Source organism: Chanos chanos, chromosome 13 (genome assembly GCF_902362185.1).
Source record: "Chanos chanos chromosome 13, fChaCha1.1, whole genome shotgun sequence".
In the NCBI taxonomy this organism is placed as follows: domain Eukaryota; kingdom Metazoa; phylum Chordata; class Actinopteri; order Gonorynchiformes; family Chanidae; genus Chanos; species Chanos chanos.
The window spans coordinates 17,806,964-17,825,231 of NC_044507.1; the positions used below are offsets into that span (position 1 = coordinate 17,806,964).

At 39.2% G+C, this 18,268-nt stretch overlaps 4 protein-coding genes across 4 annotated transcripts; 2 read left to right on the plus strand and 2 right to left on the minus strand.

The window, feature by feature from the left end:
- Positions 1-2,563: 2,563 nt before the first annotated feature.
- LOC115826106 (hemoglobin embryonic subunit alpha-like) lies at positions 2,564-3,380 on the plus strand. The gene is made up of 3 exons (XM_030789785.1): positions 2,564-2,661; positions 2,852-3,059; positions 3,252-3,380. Exons 1-3 carry the CDS (start codon positions 2,567-2,569, stop codon positions 3,378-3,380), a joined length of 432 nt encoding a protein of 143 aa, XP_030645645.1. The 5' UTR covers positions 2,564-2,566.
- Positions 3,381-9,300: 5,920 nt separating this feature from the next.
- Positions 9,301-10,603, minus strand: LOC115827033 (hemoglobin subunit beta-1-like). Its single transcript, XM_030790987.1, has 3 exons — positions 10,512-10,603; positions 10,132-10,354; positions 9,301-9,429 (listed from the first exon to the last, which is right to left on the minus strand). The coding sequence occupies exons 1-3, from the start codon at positions 10,601-10,603 to the stop codon at positions 9,301-9,303; spliced, it is 444 nt and encodes a 147-aa protein (XP_030646847.1).
- Positions 10,604-12,310: 1,707 nt separating this feature from the next.
- On the plus strand, positions 12,311-13,105 carry LOC115825961 (hemoglobin subunit alpha-1-like). Its single transcript, XM_030789631.1, has 3 exons — positions 12,311-12,405; positions 12,549-12,756; positions 12,977-13,105. The coding sequence occupies exons 1-3, from the start codon at positions 12,311-12,313 to the stop codon at positions 13,103-13,105; spliced, it is 432 nt and encodes a 143-aa protein (XP_030645491.1).
- A 1,856-nt stretch (positions 13,106-14,961) lies between these two features.
- Positions 14,962-15,710, minus strand: hbbe1.1 (hemoglobin beta embryonic-1.1). Its single transcript, XM_030790978.1, has 3 exons — positions 15,595-15,710; positions 15,234-15,456; positions 14,962-15,090 (listed from the first exon to the last, which is right to left on the minus strand). Exons 1-3 carry the CDS (start codon positions 15,684-15,686, stop codon positions 14,962-14,964), a joined length of 444 nt encoding a protein of 147 aa, XP_030646838.1. The 5' UTR covers positions 15,687-15,710.
- Between the last annotated feature and the right edge of the window lie 2,558 nt (positions 15,711-18,268).

Below are 18,268 nucleotides of genomic sequence, written 5' to 3' on the forward strand. Positions count from 1 at the left end.
GCTTGAAGGCACTGCTGTTTTGCTGAACTTAGACAAAAAATAAAATTGAACTAATATGAAATATTTAAAGGCTAATGGCCTTCGACAAACTTGGTGAACAAGCTGAAATTTTCAGAAATGCCATCGAATTTTGATTCTAACCATGAGAAACACCAATGAATTTGAGTCATAGTTTGAAATTGTCACTGCATAAAGTGGATTGTTTAATATTGCAACCACTTAACCACTGAAGGCTTTATGAGGTACTATATTTTTTACAGAGAGAATGGAAACTGTCTTCTATGAGGGTTATGTGGACAGATGTTTCTGAGTAGATGGATCTGCTGTGTTGAGAAGGTTTTAATGTTGGTACTGATGCTAATTTGCTGTGTATTCGACAGCGTTGCACAGTACTCCCTGTTTAATGGTTCTTTTTGTGGATTTGCTGGAAAGTGAGAGAAAGGCTCAAAGCTATATATGAAGAATGTGCTATATAAGATGTTTTCCAAATTGATAATAATATATGTCATCTCCAAAGTTTTACTACACCATTTTTAACACTGATATAGCAAAATGTGTCTCTTGGAAGTTTGACTTTTTTAAAAACAAGGATTTTGTTGAGGTTTAAAAAAAGAAAAGATTTTCTCATTTTCCTAATCTTTTTTAGTATATCTTTATAATACCAAATTTGGAGCTAATTTGGTTTTATGATCTTTTATATTTGTTTTATTTAACTCTCTTTTGTATCTTTATATTTGTAATATCTGTTCACATCTATATATATAAATATATATATCTTAGGGCACGTTTGCCTGCTTGTTTTATTATTGTTATTTTTATTATTATTTACCCTTATGTAAAATGGTCACTTTGTAATGTTTTGTCTCCCTTTGTTTTGGAGAAATAAACTTTGACCTTAATCGGTTGGCGTCTACTTTTGTCTCTGTAGAAAAAATGAATAGGTTACTGCAAATAATTTGATGAATTTCCCTCTTTGAATTTCACAATTATTTGGTTAAGTCATGAATGACCAAACATAAAACTTATAGTAAGCAGGCTCTATAAACACAGGTGAATTATATGTGCGTCCAGTAGAGGGCGCAATAAGACCAATGATGTGTCTACGCGCAGACTGCCTCGAATTGAAGTTATGCATGAGACATCCGGGTGAGTCGCTTAGACATAATTTGATCTAAAGGACAGCAGTAGGCAATCAAACTGTGAGAGCAGCTTATAACAATTAAATGTTTAACTTAAACTCCCTAGTACTGGTTCAAATGCATTTGGAATGAGCGTATTTTAAAGTGCTCATAAACCATTGCTTAAACGCTTACACCATACTTTGATGGTTAATTGTTAATTGTCATCTTATTACACTATTTGAGAAAGTTAGTTGTAATACCAGTAACACACTTCATAATGATACTCTCTGGGTATGCTGCTTCGTCATAGTTTGCTTTTGTGCTTGTCGCATTTTAGAGAAGGGATGTAGATGGGTTTTTCAGGAATGTAGTGCCATGGTAAATTCGTCGTAATCAAGATGTATACCACCCCTTTGTGTTGCCATGGGTGGAACTATCAAGATGAAACAGACGTGTGGTTCCAGTAGATAAGCGATGAAATTTTCCAGAGTGTCCACCGTCTGGCTTTCAGCAACACATTATAACATATTCAATAAACAATAAACACAATTAGTAAAAAGAAAAAAGGCTACGCCGTAATACAATAAGCCGCGTAACTTGTGGTAAGGCTAATTTTACACCCACTTGTATGTTTTTGAACATACGCAGTGTATATTCGGGTTAAGGTTGTAGCTGAGAGGACAAGAAAAAGAAGGTGTATAATAAGTTACAGCTGAATTGTACTTTCACCAGGATACGCTACTTAAAAAAAGCTTAGATAGATCCACTTTTATTAAGAGCATAGTGTCAGTACACTGGCACGGGTGATTACATATTGGAAGCGTATTTCTGGGACAACCAGTGACGTTGCGCTTAGAATTTGGCAAAATTCCCGTTTTAGCCGTGATTAGGGGCTGTGGTTTTGCTCTCACATAGGCGGAGAAATCAGAAATCTACAAGCCAAAAGACTGTATGTGAACGACAAAAAAGCTGATTCATTTTAGTCACGAAAATGAGAAAACATTTAGGTTTACATAACTTCCCTAAAATGTTTCTAGACAGCGTAGTCAGACCGTACGTAATTATATGATATAGCTATCTGTGGAAAATCATCAATCGCCACATTAACTTACAAAACTCGTCTTTTGGGGTGTGTGTGTGTGTGTGTGTATGTGTGTGTTAATCGTTTTATTTCACTAAGATGGTACTGTAGCCTACATCGTTTTCCCATTTTTACTGATTTCATACTATATTGGATGATCCTTTTAAATGTGTAGGATAATTTGTCGTTCTGTTTCACCCACCACCACTTACCGGAAGTTAGAAAGACCAATAAAGCACCTGTGGAGGCGGAGTTTACATGCAGCAGCATCATCTCTTTGTGTTCCACACAATACCCTTTCCCAAGATAAAAGGCTGGAACAAAACTATGGTTTTGTTGTGGTTGGAGCTACATTCAAAACACAATGAGTCTCTCCGCGAAAGACAAAGCTAATGTGAAGACTTTCTTCGCCAAGGCTGCCCCCAAGGCAGCAGATATTGGCACTGAAGCCCTGTCTAGGTATGCATTTTTGTTTCTGGAGTTACCCGCGCTGGCAAAATCGTTGATTGTGTATTGGAATCAAGAACGCAAATTTAGTATAACGGAGATCATGGTGGTTGTTAAGTTATATGTAACTGTCGCCTAAACACAATACGTAGAACACAATAATAATCATGTTATTTTCATGCTTTCACCTTCAATTTTTTAGGACACTGACTGTTTACCCTCAGACGAAAACTTACTTCTCCCACTGGAAAGATCTGAGCCCCGGTTCTGCTCCAGTGAGGAAACATGGGTTGACTGTGATGGAAGGCGTTCTCAGTGCCGTGGAGAAAATGGATGATCTCGCTGAGACCCTTCTTCCACTCAGTGAGCTGCACGCCTTCATTCTGCGAGTGGATCCTGCCAACTTTAAAGTAATTTTCAGCACATATGTCATCATTTATTATTTCTACTATTTAATCCTTTATGGTGATTCTTTATTCTTTAATTTTAGTATAAAACTGTTTACTGGTACTTCTCCAACAAGTAAAAACCACTTACAAGACACGATGCAACAGAAATCCCTTGTTAATTCAGTTAATATGCGCTTTATTCTTCTTTGACAGATCTTTTCCCATAACCTCCTGGTGGCACTGGCGATGTTGTTTCCAGATGACTTCACACCCGAGGTCCACGTTGCAGTGGACAAGTTCCTCACCCAAGTCAATCTCGCCCTGTCTGAAAAGTACCGCTAAAACGCGAAGCCACACCTCGGTCTCGGCTCTGATCGATTCGATAGACGATTTCAAATGTAATGACAATTACACTATTAAATATACACTGATGAAAAACTGATTCTCATAAGTGTGTTTTTATGTCTCAGCCATAAAGTATTCTCTATGTTAATGTATAAAATGCATCATATGGAACCTTGTTATTACATGATCATACAAAAGACCGACTAGTCACATGCAAGACGGTATATGACATAATTACTCTGCACATCAGCGCTGAGCGGTAACATGAAGGCAGGATAGGCTTGGTGAACTGTAAGGTCCGGACTAGGGATGTCCCGATCAAGTTTTTTTTTGCCCCGATCCCGATCCGAGTCATTTATTATTAAGGATCTGCCGATACCTAGTCCCGATCCGATACTTGTATTTTCCTTGGTAATACAGTTGCACAGTGCACATTTCAAGTACATAAAAATTGTTAAAAAATAACTAAATAAACCCTCTTGTAAAGCTCTGGTAGAGCAGTGTCTGAAATGTAGTGTCCAGAGGGTAAGGCGTACTGTGTGAGTTATACCTGGAAATATATGTAAGTGTTCAATTTTATTTAGTCGTACAGTAATTCAAGTGGTTAAGTTGTCTAACTGTCAGTTATGTTGATACTTTTTCTGAAGCCTCATTTTTGTATGCTATCGTTATCAATCCTTAGCGTTAGTTAAGCGACTGTATTGCTCTCTGTAGTCGTTAGTTTAGGCTAGCTCGCATACATCACATACAGTTAAAGCGTTAGGTGTTTTAGTTTTGAAATGATCACTTGGTTGTTATTAGTAGCCTTGAGGATTAATGTCGTCGGAGTAGGCTGACCTAAAAAACGTTCAAATTTAAAAGTTAAAAGAAAACCTTTTCGCCTCAATTTGCTGAATTTGAACGGACCTCTGTATTCGCTATCACATGGGCTGGTCATCCAAAGCGATTGATTCAATTACACTCTCGGTAATCTTTTTGGCCTTGTCGCTGTCTCGAGGAAATTTCTCCCTGCTTTTAAACGTATCTCCTCCAATGTGTGTTGCTTCGGAGCAGCCTTTGCCTGTGTTACCTGAGTGAACTCACTGTATTCCGTTGAGTGTTTATTTTTCAGGTGCCGTACTAAAGCAGTAGTAGTCTATTGAACGCAGCTCTGTGTCACTACCGCCTCGCTAAGTGCTCGAACTGCAAACTTTACAAGTGGCTGTTGGACTGCTTTCCTTTCCCAATTTAAAACATGTCCACACTGCAGACATTGTAGCTGCGTCCTGCCACAAATCATGCTCTCAGTTTAGGACACCTTTATGACAGCTGACATAAAACAAAGGATCGGGCTTAGGGTCGTGCTCAGTAAAGCCGATACCGATCAGTTAAAAAATTCCTTGATCGGCCCGATACCGATCTTTGAGATCGGATCGGGACATCCCTAGTCCGGACCTTTTACACTGACACGGGTATTATAATATTAGGCAAAAGGGTCTTAAAAGAGTTCCGATAAGTTGGAGGAGAGGTGCCAAAATCCAGTCCTGGGGGCAAAATCCAGCCCTCCTAATTAGAGGCTGATTTTAGCTAAAAACAGTTGAGTATACAGCCAATGACAGACCACGTGTAGCTGGTTGCAAAGAAAAGCAGCAGGCTTTTGGCCCTCCACGACGGGACTGGGCACCTCTTACCTATGTATGACTTATAATCATAATCAGGAAGTAGCCTGCAGTTAATGTTTCCCATATTCCAGGATTTGATTATATTAAGGTGCAGGAAAAGCCAGAAAGTGCAGCGATGAGTGTAGGAGCTATTGAGGCGATAGTACTCTACAATAGCCTAATCGAAAGTATGTGAAACATATATTTAAGTCAAATAAATAAATTTAAATTCAAATAAATAAATATAAATTGCGCCTTCGTAGGGTATACCGTGTTTGCTGGGTGTCATTTAATTTTTTGGCATTAGAAATACGAGCCTTCAGAGTTAAAGATATTTAAAAGAGCTTATCTTTATGTTCAGAAGGCGCATCCTAATTGCGCAATATGTGTCCCCCTGAAATACCTAAGAACAGACATATAAAACATATTAATCTAAAACATATTAAAACATCGCACTTCATTTGTATGTACCTTATGCAATGTTATGGTGAGAGGTGTCAGGGAAAAAGTTTTCCTTTGCGAGGTTACATTTCAGTCAAATCCAGTGACACACTGACAGGAAATTTGTCCACTGGAACGTGTACTTGGGAAGTGAACCCTTCAGGAGACATCAAGCCTTAATCCTCGTGGGTGAATATTATGAAATCTATATTCACAGGAATGGGGAAAGTTGTGGGGGGTTTTGGTGTTTCGTATTTACTTTGCTCTTTTATGTCAAAGTCAACAGCACTGAAATAGACGCAAACTCAGTACAGTCTGTAATCATAACACTAGGACGCCGAGGATAAAAAAGCGTTCCAATTCATTTCGTCGAACTCTCTTACATATTCAGTTAACAATAGTACAGAGAGCTCATCTGGACCACTTCCATCCAGCCATCCTAACACTGCAGAAATTCATCGAAAAGTTTGGCACAGAGGATTACTAGACGTTTACATTTACATTTATATGCAAAACAAGGAAAAGCCTATAACACGACAAGTATTGTCAGTATATACACCTCAACTTCTGGATGTCATTCAGTCGCAAGAATATACAGTCTGTGACTACTTACAATGTGTTTCAAATGTAAAATGAATTTAGAATAAAATTAATCTCAGTATTACAATTGCTTGAATTCTCACTTTTTTCTCATTGTTTTCGGCAGTAGACGGTGTGGAGGCGGTGTGTCAGTGAGTTGTTGTCCTGGACATTGTTTTGGAGTTTACCTCGGCAAGATTGCTCCCTTATCTGGTTGACCGTCATGCGGCAGTGACAACGCACTTCATCAGTGTAGGCTATACTTGCAATGCATTGTGTTGAACTTACGCTTCATTGTCTATTTGAAGCGTAACCGCTCGAGCTCCACATTTCTTCCACAATCAAGGTATAGACATTTATTCTCTCTGCTTCTTAAATATATTTTTAAATGAAGCAATGCCTATCATTCGTTTTAATAGAGTCTTATGACGAGGCAATTCACTGATGTTATTTTTCATCCATTCCTTCATTAATTCATTCATTTTCTAAGCCGCTTATCCTAATTAGGGTGCTAGAGCCCATCCCAGCGGTGACTGGGCGACAGGCGGGGAAACACCTTAGACAGGTCGCCAGTCAATCGCAGTGATGTTATTTTTCAAAATAGACCTATAATAAAAATGTGCATGTACAAACTATCTCATATATTTCCTCTTATAGTATTTTTGCGTTAGTTTTATTATCATTGTGGTTGATCATGTTGTTACGGTAGTGGTGGTTGTTGAGGTGGTATTTGTGTCAGATTTTCCTTTGGGTAATATTAAATGGTATTTCAGGTTAGCCAAAGAAAAGAACATTGAAGTTTTAGCTTTGGAGATCGGCATACTACGACAGGTCTGGACCACTCGTAATTTTTTTCGTACCTGATATAAAGTTCTAAATACGAGAAAATTTGTCAATGCGACAAAGTCTCTGAGATCGCTATCTGTTCCAATGAGTGGGAAATTTTTAGCGGAGCTGTCCAGTGCTGAATTTAAACTTCTTGTACATTGGACTGTCCGGATGTGTGTAAACAGTTACCAGAGAATTTCAGTGTAGGGATATTTTTTCGTTTGTTGGAGAACGCGTGGTACAGACATCTATCATTTTAATGTACACCTGAAACCGCTTACGATCATGCTTGATGCGAGAAACACCCAAGCATCTGTTTATCCTACCAGTGAGACAGAGGTGGGTGGTAACGCATTACGTTTACTCCGTTACATGTAGCCTACTTAAGTAACTTTTTCCAATAAATTGTACTTTTAGGAGTAGTTTTAATGCGCAATACTTTTCGCTCTTACTCGAGTACATTTACGATTTGAAAAATGTACTTATACTTCGTTATATTGGACGACACACAACTCCATGAGACGGAGAAGAGTGTTACTACAGCGCTCGTTTCAGCAACGAAGAAGAAATTTCGGAGATTTCGGACGTTGTACCAAACTTTCAGTAAGCGCTGTACCTGCATCCTCTGGTCTCTGTCTCTTGTGACGGAGTAATACTTTTACTTGTGTACAGTTTTTGGTTACTCTATCCACCTCTGCAGTGAGAACAAGCTCCGTGGAGCGTGACGTGGCTTGTTTACAAGAGGCTTTAAGTGATCATTTCCCCTGATATATTTCTTTATCAATGGATCTTGTGTTATTTACTGTGCCATGTTTAGCCTTTATGTTCAGTTAAATCCCGGTCTTTTCTTGTACCTCTTCTTCGGGTGGTGACCTCTGACTGCAACTTACCTTACCTACTTGAACGTGGACTTCAGTAAGGAGAGGGATACAAGGGACCGTGGCAGCTCGTTTCACAATTAATAAAATGCTTTCCTCTCATGAGGTGAATGGCAGTAATATGGACTGTCCTCCACTATGTTGGCTCCGTCTCTTCTCAATTCTGCCCCTCTTCATTGAGGCAAAATAGTCAAGTCCTGTGCGTTCTCTTACTACGATTGTCTGACATCGTTGATTTGCTGTAGAAGGAATGGTTGTCCATCTGAACCTGTTTACGGTTTTCAGGGTGTGTGGATTCCTTTAAATGCATTGATATAATTCATTTTCATTGTGTTCGTAACTTGTTGAAGTGATGACGATGGATTAAAGAGGAATCGAAACATTCCTCTGATTTGACGATCGATTGCTGGTTTATCGATTGGTGTTTTGTTTTGTCAAGGAGAGGAGACGGAGTAAACAACAAAGCACGTAGAGTTCACTCATAAAACACTGGCCTGCAAGGGCGTTTGGGAAACACATATTGAGGTCACTCTCTTCTGCGAAACACATGTTGAGATGGATACTAGAGGCACATGAAAAATGACGTCTTGCTCGATATTGTAAAAATGTACTTTCAGTTTAACTTCATTTAATAATCTAATTTGTGAGGACACATGGAATATGTGTCAGTAGCCCCGATCACTCTTATTATAGAACGGCTCCGTCCCTCACTCCAAATAATTTGCGTTAATGACGCACATGAGACGGCTCAAATAATCTGTGGATGCTTTGTATAAAGTGTTCACAAACTCATATATAAGTTAAACCAACAACCATATGAATTACAAGATAAACCATCAATCTGTACCTTGAGATAAGCAACGTGGCGCACGCGCACGTGTATGTCTGTGTGTGTGTGTGTGTGTGTATGTGTGTGTGTGCGTGGGGGGGGGGGGGGGGGTCAGGGGGGGTTTAGGATTAAAATATGATCTTAAATCTTGAATATAACTTTGGGAAGTCATTCCTTAAAAAAGATCGCTTCCAACTTGCAGTAGAAAGCGCAATATTTTAAAACTGCCCACCTTGTTGCATTTGTCACGTGGGCGCGAATTTCGTATTGAATGAATCTCTTGCGTAAAGCTGTTGAGTGATTGGTGACCTCTGTTACATCCAGCTTTCTGTTATGATGCTACTCCACTGTGGAGCAAAGAAAAACAGCAACAATAAACCAATCTTCTTATTATTTATGTTTTAATAGTCACTTAATTGGCATAGATGGGTCTACAAATTTAGTCATTAATTACATTATAAAAGTAATATAGTTAATTGTACATCAATATTATCGTTGTTACTTGATCGTTTGTCAATCAGTTCAATCATCTTTTTCTCATTTTTCCACAAAAGAGAGAAAAGGCATGCAAAGCTATCAGTGCGAGGCATATTAAAGTATTGCATGGCTGGTAATGGAAGAATGCTTTTTAATTTGCTTACTTTGATGTTTATAAACATTTTGCAAATAAATACTATAACACAATCTTGCATGTCTGTCCTTTAATCTTATGGAGTGGTCTTCTAATGGTACTGCCTGCCAAGGGCAGAAATAACCACGTCCAGAAATTTCTGCCACGCCGCTTGGATGTCTGCGGTGAAGGCGCGGCCGAGGTGGGAAGCCACTGCAATGGTGAGACAGTCACCGAAGAGCTGTGAAAACAGTAAAGCCAGTGTGAATAACAACTAGGTTGCATTCGATTGTTTTCGTTGATTGTAATAACACACAGTAATACGTGGGCGTACCAGAATATCTATTTTTAGATGCGAAGCACCTCCTGAACCTCATTTGTAACTCACTCACTCATGTTTCCGGGGAGAGGTAGACGTTAGGGGTGTGGGGTAGGGGTTGCCCCCTCTCCAAAAATTAGAACTAGCCGAAACAATCCCATTCCGCCCAATAAAATGTTGTTAATGAAAAATATGTGCTATTGGAACAATTTACATTTTTGTTATTGTTGTTATTATCATTACTATCCTCATTATTCCTATTTTTCTATCTTTTTGTATTGTCCATGGGGTATCACTAAGGAGGGAGCTGACGCTAAGATACCTTGTGAAGTAGCACCAAGAGAGATGCGACTAAGACTTATCAATTTAATTTTTCCCAAAACGACAGCTTATGCAAACATTCACTTCTGTTTTTACATCAATAGGCTAAAAACGACATGAAAAAATATCCAGCTGAAAATGAGCCAAGATCTGTCACCACTCACCAGCGCCACCTCAACACCAGGAAAAATGCATGCATCAACTTAAAACAAAGCACAGCGAGGAAACGAGTGGTGCTTCTCAGCCATGACACTGTTTGTGATGAACTTTAACCTTACTCTTGTTCTGTGCTCAAGTTCGTACCCTGAAATTGTCCGGATCCACGTGAAGCTTCTCAGAATGCAGCACGCTGAGCGTAGCATATGTTCTCTTGATGTCATCCATGTTCTGCACAGCCAAACCTAGACTATTCAAAACCACTTTTCCATGTGCTGCCACCTTTGCGTTATTCATGATGGACGCAGGGTCACTAAGCTTTCCAAAGGAGCCAAAGTACCGCAGAGTCCAAGGGTAGACAATAAGGCACCTAATGAAACCACAGAAAACACAAGTTCATTTGAGTAGGCCTGTCCAGGTAAAAGAGAAATGGAAAAAGAAAAAAGAGAGGGGGTTAATTGCGTAAATTAATTAGTAAATATCTGTCGTTCTCTCTGCAAACCAGAGATATACATAATATATCAGACCTGGCCAGAGCCCGCCGCCCGACCGCATCCTTATTAATTTTACTCCAGATGGCCTGAATGGCCTTGCGTTCGGAGTCTGTCCATTGGACCATGCCGACTTTCTATCAGGTAGTTTTGTTCCGATGCTCTGAGTGTTGCTGGTAGCTCTGGGTCACTTTTATTTATATAAACCCCCGCCCAGTTGCTACGAAGTAAACGAATCATATTTCAGAGCCACTGACCACTGGTGGGAAGCAGTCCAAATCTTATGAAATTATGACGTTATTTACAGTGTCAAACTGTCGTCCTGAGCCATGGCCTTATCTCTCAGCACCAGGCTATGGAGTACGGAGGAAAGATTAATCAGACAAAATTTACTGATCAAAAAAAAATTGACTGAAGTTAAAATAGACCTTGCTGACATGAAGCACAAAGCCAATTTTATGGAAGAGTCAAATGGACTGAATTTATGATTGAGATGTGTGCCTTGGGTACACGATAGCTTATGTTATGGGACTATAGACTCTCTCGCATCTGTCTGTAGTTCATTCTCTTACTTTCCTTTAACATTTCTTGCAGTTGTATCTGATCTAACTTAGCGTACAGATAGCTCCTTAATAGCCACATGCTTAGTTTGTATTCTGCCTATCCTGGAAGTCGCTTTGGATAAAAGTATCCTCTAAATGAACGAATATAAATGAGAATGTAATATATTATGAAGGTAGACTGGAGAATTTGTGTTGAAAAAGATACATTCTGGACACATACATTCTTTATTAACTACACTGCTCTTATTTGCTGCAGCATAATTCAGTGAGTGGATATGTTCGAATGGGGCAAATTGTATCAGCAAAACTACACTAGTATACTATCATGTCTTTTCAAGCGGCCCCGCCCACAGAGAAGTATTCTTTATGATAACAAGCTAATGACAAGAAACGCCCATCCTTACTCGACATCTTGGGCATACACTGACGTATTTTAATTGCCAAGACCTTGGGCATCAGCTGATAAAATTAAATCACTTAATTGTCGAATCTGGCCTGCCGAGACAGTGCTTGCTAATGTTTTATTGAGTGATGAAACTTAGATCGAAATTGATGTTGAAGTGACATTTGCATAATAAAAAAAAAATCGCGTAATTTGGCTCACGAGCTTTTCTCTCTATCTTTACTTCACCCCAAAAAAATATCCGCACATGACGAAACGAACTGATCCCGCAGTAAATGGCAATGAAATGCATCTCTTTGTGACTATGAAAAATGTAGGCTTCTTTGTCAGTCTAGAAATCCGAAGTGCCCGCCCTTCATTCAGTTTAAAACAGTGTATAAGGAGCTTATCGAAATCCACCCACTGAAATTGAATTTTAGTTCTCCGTGACAATTTTAAGGGTAAATATCGGCAGTTGGCCACATTACATGGTGACCGCAAGTAACCTTAAGAAATTGTCGGTATTTGGCATCATCTAAGTTTCAATCATCTTCAGTCAAAAACAAATACGCGTATTCATACAGGATGCTTTTAGAATAAATAGGCTTGTTGGCCTGATCGGTATAATTTAATATTAGTCGTAAGGTGTTTAATACACACATTTGTTGTTAAAATGACTCGGTCATTGCTTAACCCACTGAAGTGTTTATCAGAAGCCTTGCAAGCGACCGGAGTCAGTTATCATGATTTGGAAAAAGTTCAAGTCGGCACGTATTCATAGGAGGTTCTTGGGTGTGCCTTTTTGAAGTTGGTGTATAAAAAGCGTCTCTTTGTTTCAAGCTTACCACTTAAGCGCCACTTGAAAACACTTTAACAGGAAAGGAGCCATCATGAGCCTCTCAGCCAAGGACAAAGCCACCGTTAGAGCCTTCTGGGAGAAGATCGCCGGAAAGGCCGACGACATCGGTTCTGACGCTCTCGCTAGGTAGCTGAACTTGATTGTGCTCTGTTTGGTTTTCTTTTCTTCTGAGCACTTTTATTATTATTATTATTATTATTATTATTATTATTATTATTATTAATAATATTATTATTATTTCTCTAATCATCCACCTTGTTGCCATACAGAATGCTGACAGTCTATCCGCAAACCAAGACCTACTTCTCCCACTGGAAAGACTTGAGCTCCGGCTCTGCTCCGGTGAGGAAGCACGGGAAGGTTGTCATGGATGGTGTTGCTGATGCTGTCAGCAAAATCGACGATCTGAAGAGTGGATTGCTGAGTCTCAGCGAGCTGCATGCATTCCAGCTGCGCGTGGATCCCGCTAACTTCAAGGCAAGTGAAAAATAAAACTGTGGTCAAAAATCATTATCTTTACCGTATTCTGTTACAATAACAATTACGATAATGTTAGAGTTTTGCAGACATACTTTTAATCACCTAATATGTGATTATGCAGTACATGATCATTGTTATCCAATGTAGAATTAGATGTAGCTATAATGACAATGGCTATAATAATCTTATGATAATAAATATCGTTCTTTTCTCTTAGATCTTGTCCCACTGCCTCCTGGTGGTTCTGGCCACCCAATTTCCTGGTGATTTTACCCCCGAGGTCCACATTTCTATGGACAAGTTCCTCGCTGCTTTGTCTCTGGCTCTGGCCGAGAAATACCGTTAAGAGAGCAACTTGGATCCGATGGACAGCAATGTTACATTTACTGTCTAAGATACAATAAATGATCTTCAGTGATCTAAACTTTAAAATGCCTTTGAGTTTTCATTCTAAAAACCATTCTCTTTCATTCTCTTTCTTTCCTTCCCTCTCCCTCTCTCTCTCTTTCTTTCTTCATTCATTATTTAAATGATTAATAGATTCATTCATTTTCTCCTTTGAGGAGTACACTTTAGTCTAGATTGACTTTTTGCCGTTTTTGAATACGTTTCTCAAACAAACAAGCAAAGAGTCCCGTAAACAAAACTTTTAAGTAAACTGATGAGATAAGCTTCAGAGATAATATACTCTGATGACTGTGAACACTAGGACTGAAGATCAATGCAGAAGCACAAGAGTGGAGGAGAGTAAAGCTTCCAAGAGCGCGAACTTCCTCAGTGCTAATTAATGATTTGAGTTTTTTAAGGATCAAATTATGCATACCTGTCATGAAACACCTCTCAATAAATTAATGCACCAGACTGTAAATAACTTAATGCTTGTGTTAAGACAAATAAATGTATTTAAAAAAACAAACAAAAAAAAACCGTAGACTGTCTGTAAAATAAAAGTTGCATCTGATAGGTGCGTCTAATAGGTGCGTCTGATTTACATTACAAATTGCTTGCGTCACGATGAAATTCCATCACTTATCATGTGCATACAAATTTATTTTATAACCGATTGTTAGCATTATTTTTTCACATAAAAATATTTGATGAATATTTTAATTTTTGTTATTTTATTCATTAAAACTACTATTATATTTCCTACTATAGCTACATGTCGCTATCTTATTTTAGATCTGTTCTGAAATGGTTGTGCACTGTCAACCAATTATTTTGATATGGTATGATGAAGTGAAAAGCTTAATGAGGCAGCAGGAATTTGGGGACAACCTGTTATTGGACATTACTGTGTTGTGTGACTGGCATTATAACAATTTCCAATGTATTGTTGCTCCTGAATAGCTGCATTAAGGCAAAATTGCATGTCTTCAGATCAATACTTACGCATTCTAGATAGACTATGTGTAAATTTATTTGCAGCTCAGTTAAAAAATGCCAATTGAACCCATACTTCCAGGAGAAAAATTGAGAAAAAAAAAATTAAATAGAACCGCACACATCTACTTGAACAAATTGTTCTGTACGATAAGCCTCAAGGCTAGCACAATTTTGTAAGATTAAAGAATTACCGTGGCAAGTGGAAGAATAAGGAGTGAAAGCCATGGTATTCAAGAGAGACAAACAGCGTAATCCGGAAACCAAATCAGTCTACAGAGTGACATCATATCATAAAAGTACTGTTTCATAATTCTTTTTCAGCGCAGAAAGGCTCATTGTAACTCCTCAGGGTACATTATTGTGCTCCTCAGTGTACTAAACAATAAACAAATACTTTTTGAGAATGGAAATGGAGAAGGCTACGTTGTTAAATTAAATATTTGTTTGTTTTTTACCTATTCCCGAGAGCGTCTAAAGTAAAAAGCTTTCAAAGCACGTGGAACTGAGCGTGACATGCTATTGTTGACTGACATCAAGCTACACCTAAGCAGTCTTGCTATTTTGACTTCTGATTGAGCATTTCAGAAGCAGCCTATAAACGTGCTCATACGCTGTACTGTACGGTTTGCGACTGTATCGATGTATTTGCGTCTTAAAAGCTTTCAGATATTACAAGTGGAACATACAATAATGACAAAGTAGCCACAGTATGGTTAAGAGACTTTATTTGCTTGAAATGTCAAGTACAGATTCAGTCTGATGGCACAATAAGGATCATCTGTTGGGTCTTTGCATCTCTCAGAGTAGATGATGTCTCTAATGGTATTGTCTTCCAAGGGAGGAAACCACGACAGCCAGAAACTTCTGGAGCGCAGCCTGGACTTGAGGTGTGAACGCAGAGCCCATTTGAGACGCAACAACAATGGTCAGGCAGTCAGCCAGCAGCTGCAGATAAAATTAGAAGAGTTTAGACCAATATTATAATAAACGTCAGTTGCATTAAACTGTGAACTTTTCATGAACTGTCTTGTGATTTGTTTAATTCATTATTTGTGGAAAAATTAACTAAGTAAGTAAAAGTGACTGACCTTGAAGTTGTCGGGATCCACGTGCAGCTTCTCAGAGTGCAGCACGCTCAACTCGGCATAGGTGGCCTTGATGTCGTCCATGTTCTTAACAGCTTTGTCCAATCCGTGCAGGACCACCGTGCCGTGAGCGGCAACCATGGGGTTTCCCATGATGGCAGCAGCATTGTACAAATTTCCAAATTTACCGAAATATCTCTGAGTCCAGGGGTACACAACTAGACATCTAAAAGAAAATAACAAGGAAAAGGAGAATTAGCAAACGATCTCAACCTTACTTATTTGATTCATGCTCATGAAGCCGTGCGATTGTACAAGTTTGAAAAGCAAACAGCCTATTGCTTTATTGGTCAGTCTGAAATACCTCGCAAGGGCGTTTGAACCCGCAACGTCGTAGTTCAGTTTGGAGAAGATGTCGGCAATGGTAGAACGCTCGAACTCTGTCCACTCAACCATGTTGTCGGTTCTTGAGACTTTGACGTGTCCTAATGAAGAGCTTAGGAATCTTGTACCTCTTTGACGAGGACGTGCCGCTTTTAAATATTTACGACCACCCCTCCCAAAACTGTGTGATTGGGTGAAAAGTGTATGGGTTGGTTCCAAATATGTCCCATAGATTTTTCACGAGATAGGAACTTTTCAGAATTTGGCGTCACATTTGCGCAATTTCACTCGTCGGCAATTCTACAGTGGCCAATTTTTTTAATGAGATTTTAGTATTACCAACGAGATTTTCATAACGAAAAAAGCAAACAAATAGATGACCCTGTAAAGTTTCTCCAAATGTCCTAATGTATTAATTTTCATTCTCTAGCACTCCATGATAAATACTACAAATTTATGCTGATGCTTATCATGTGTGCACTTACTTTTATGATGTGCATTTCCTTCCCTTTATGACCGGTACCATGTAGCACTTATTTTGTAATACTTTACATCTGAAGGTACACGATGCCAGTATAGCCTATTATGGGGCTAAAGACGCCCTTATATCTGTCTTTAGCTCACTGTTTTACTTTCCTTCAACAGTTCTCCCGTTTGTATGTGATCTAAGACTGAACTTAGCGGCGTCACGTGAGCCACAGACAACTGTTTATTTGGGTTGTGTTCTGTCTGTCTTGTAAGCCGCTTTGGATAGAGGCTAAATGAGTAATTGAAATGGAATGTACATGTAACAAAAATTAAAGTAGCGTTATGCTCGGTTAAATTTGAATCACAAAATATTTCTATAGTAGGGCCTAGACTCTTTAAAAATATTGTAGGCTACAACAAGTTAGATCTATCCTCAACTATGTTCATCATCCAAATTTAAGGAGAGCCTGGATGTAACGAAAAATAAATTCGTAAGACTGAGCGCACCGTTCAGAATGACCTCAGCGTCTAAAGCATGAGGCTTCACAAATCACAGCAAGACCTTAAATTAGGAAAATGCTTTATTGTATGAAACCAAGACCGCTACTTGACACTCGCCATCACCAAAGTGTTGGCTATGTTGGAGCAGCAAAGTCTATTGGCGCCCTCTACCGTTCACTGTAGCTCCAGCACAAATTACAGTCTTGCGTTTTGAGCGCACACCGTTTTCAGGCATAGCGTTCAATCTACCGGCAGGGGGACATTTGCGACACAGTACATACTAGTACTTTGACCTATGCCAAAGGTTACTTGAGAGACAGTAAGTTAGGGCAATGTTTAGTAAACAGATGATTATATTGGGCACCATTTGAATTAAATATCAACATTTAACGAGACTTAGAATCGTCATAGGCTCTATACCACACTGTGCGCGGTCTCTGGTATGTTTAAATAAATGATAAATGGTCGTTACAGAATAAGTGCTGTTGGATGGATGCAGCATAATATGACATCACTGGTGTCAATTCGACCTCAGCAGCTGGAAGTTCAGAACCAGGAACGAATTGTATTAAAAAGAGAAAGTTTCGACAGAAGAAGGAATCGGTCACGTAACACATTTTGTCAAACACACAGTGCTTTTCTATGCAGGCCTAATGCTTTCTATGCAGTGACCTGTCCAGGGTGTTTCCCTCGCCTCTCCCCCAATGAGCGCTGGGATGGGCTCCGGCATCCCGTGACCCTAATTGGGATAAGCGGATTGGAAAATTAATGAATGAGCCGCAGACCTAAACTGACTGGGTAAGATAATGAGATATTTAAGTCACACCCTTTCTAACTATATTTTAACATGGTCAGAGCGTCTGAAATCAAAAACACAGACTAAACAAATCGTTTTCTGTATTGTTTTTATTTTTGTGATCTGTTAAAGAACTACGTAACACTGTTGTTAAAGTACGCTGGTTTTATTTTTATAATATCGAGGATTTGGTTAGTCTGGTCGGAACATTCTTAATCGCTGACCTCACTATCAATACAGGATTATGCAATTACCCAGGACAAAATAGTTTAGTTAATCTATGATGCATTGGTATGTGCATCTTCATTGTTCCAAATCGCAATGGCATGATGATATATTGTTTTAGGCATCTTAAACAAGCACAACTCAATAAACAATAGGTTGCCTCCATCACAAATAGGCATAAGGCACAAGAGGGGGGGGGGGGCGGTGTTGGGCACATAAATCAAATAAATGCCAAACCGGATAGTGTTTTGTTGGATGAGATGTGGAGGCAGCAATTCAAGTATGATTCCCAGAGGATGACTACAGAGTACAAGTAGTCTATATCCAAATCTAGGATACTACCCTTCTCGGCCAGAGATGGCGCTAGTGTTACACCAGTTCCTTTACATCGAACGAAACGACCCAACTATGCAAAGAAGCAGGTACGTTAAAGCTTGTCACTGTATAACCAGTCACGGCGTGAAACATGAGATGACAGCAAATTCAGTTTTATTAAACAATCACTAAAACAAACATTGAAAACGCATTTCAGACAGACGTAAAATCGCGTCACATTCAAGCAACTCCACACAGGTGGCTGATAATAGAGTGAAACGCCTTACAGGGAAAACCCGCCGTGCAGCAGTTAATGCCAACGCCGCAAACGCAGCTCATGTGCAGCAAA

What these genes read in the sequence shown, in the direction of transcription:
- LOC115826106 (XM_030789785.1), top strand. Translation starts at nt 2,567, where the DNA reads ATGAGTCTCTCCGCGAAAGACAAAGCTAATGTGAAGACTTTCTTCGCC. An exon ending in GGCACTGAAGCCCTGTCTAG is followed by an intron (nt 2,662 to 2,851) that starts GTATGCATTTTT and finishes TCAATTTTTTAG; the next exon opens with GACACTGACTGTTTACCCTC. An exon ending in TGGATCCTGCCAACTTTAAA is followed by an intron (nt 3,060 to 3,251) that starts GTAATTTTCAGC and finishes CTTCTTTGACAG; the next exon opens with ATCTTTTCCCATAACCTCCT.
- hbbe1.1 (XM_030790978.1), bottom strand. Translation starts at nt 15,686, where the DNA reads ATGGTTGAGTGGACAGAGTTCGAGCGTTCTACCATTGCCGACATCTTC. An exon ending in GGTTCAAACGCCCTTGCGAG is followed by an intron (nt 15,457 to 15,594) that starts GTATTTCAGACT and finishes ATTTTCTTTTAG; the next exon opens with ATGTCTAGTTGTGTACCCCT. An exon ending in TGGATCCCGACAACTTCAAG is followed by an intron (nt 15,091 to 15,233) that starts GTCAGTCACTTT and finishes TTTTATCTGCAG; the next exon opens with CTGCTGGCTGACTGCCTGAC.
- LOC115825961 (XM_030789631.1), top strand. Translation starts at nt 12,311, where the DNA reads ATGAGCCTCTCAGCCAAGGACAAAGCCACCGTTAGAGCCTTCTGGGAG. An exon ending in GGTTCTGACGCTCTCGCTAG is followed by an intron (nt 12,406 to 12,548) that starts GTAGCTGAACTT and finishes GTTGCCATACAG; the next exon opens with AATGCTGACAGTCTATCCGC. An exon ending in TGGATCCCGCTAACTTCAAG is followed by an intron (nt 12,757 to 12,976) that starts GCAAGTGAAAAA and finishes CTTTTCTCTTAG; the next exon opens with ATCTTGTCCCACTGCCTCCT.
- LOC115827033 (XM_030790987.1), bottom strand. Translation starts at nt 10,603, where the DNA reads ATGGTCCAATGGACAGACTCCGAACGCAAGGCCATTCAGGCCATCTGG. An exon ending in GGGCGGCGGGCTCTGGCCAG is followed by an intron (nt 10,355 to 10,511) that starts GTCTGATATATT and finishes TGGTTTCATTAG; the next exon opens with GTGCCTTATTGTCTACCCTT. An exon ending in TGGATCCGGACAATTTCAGG is followed by an intron (nt 9,430 to 10,131) that starts GTACGAACTTGA and finishes CTGTTTTCACAG; the next exon opens with CTCTTCGGTGACTGTCTCAC.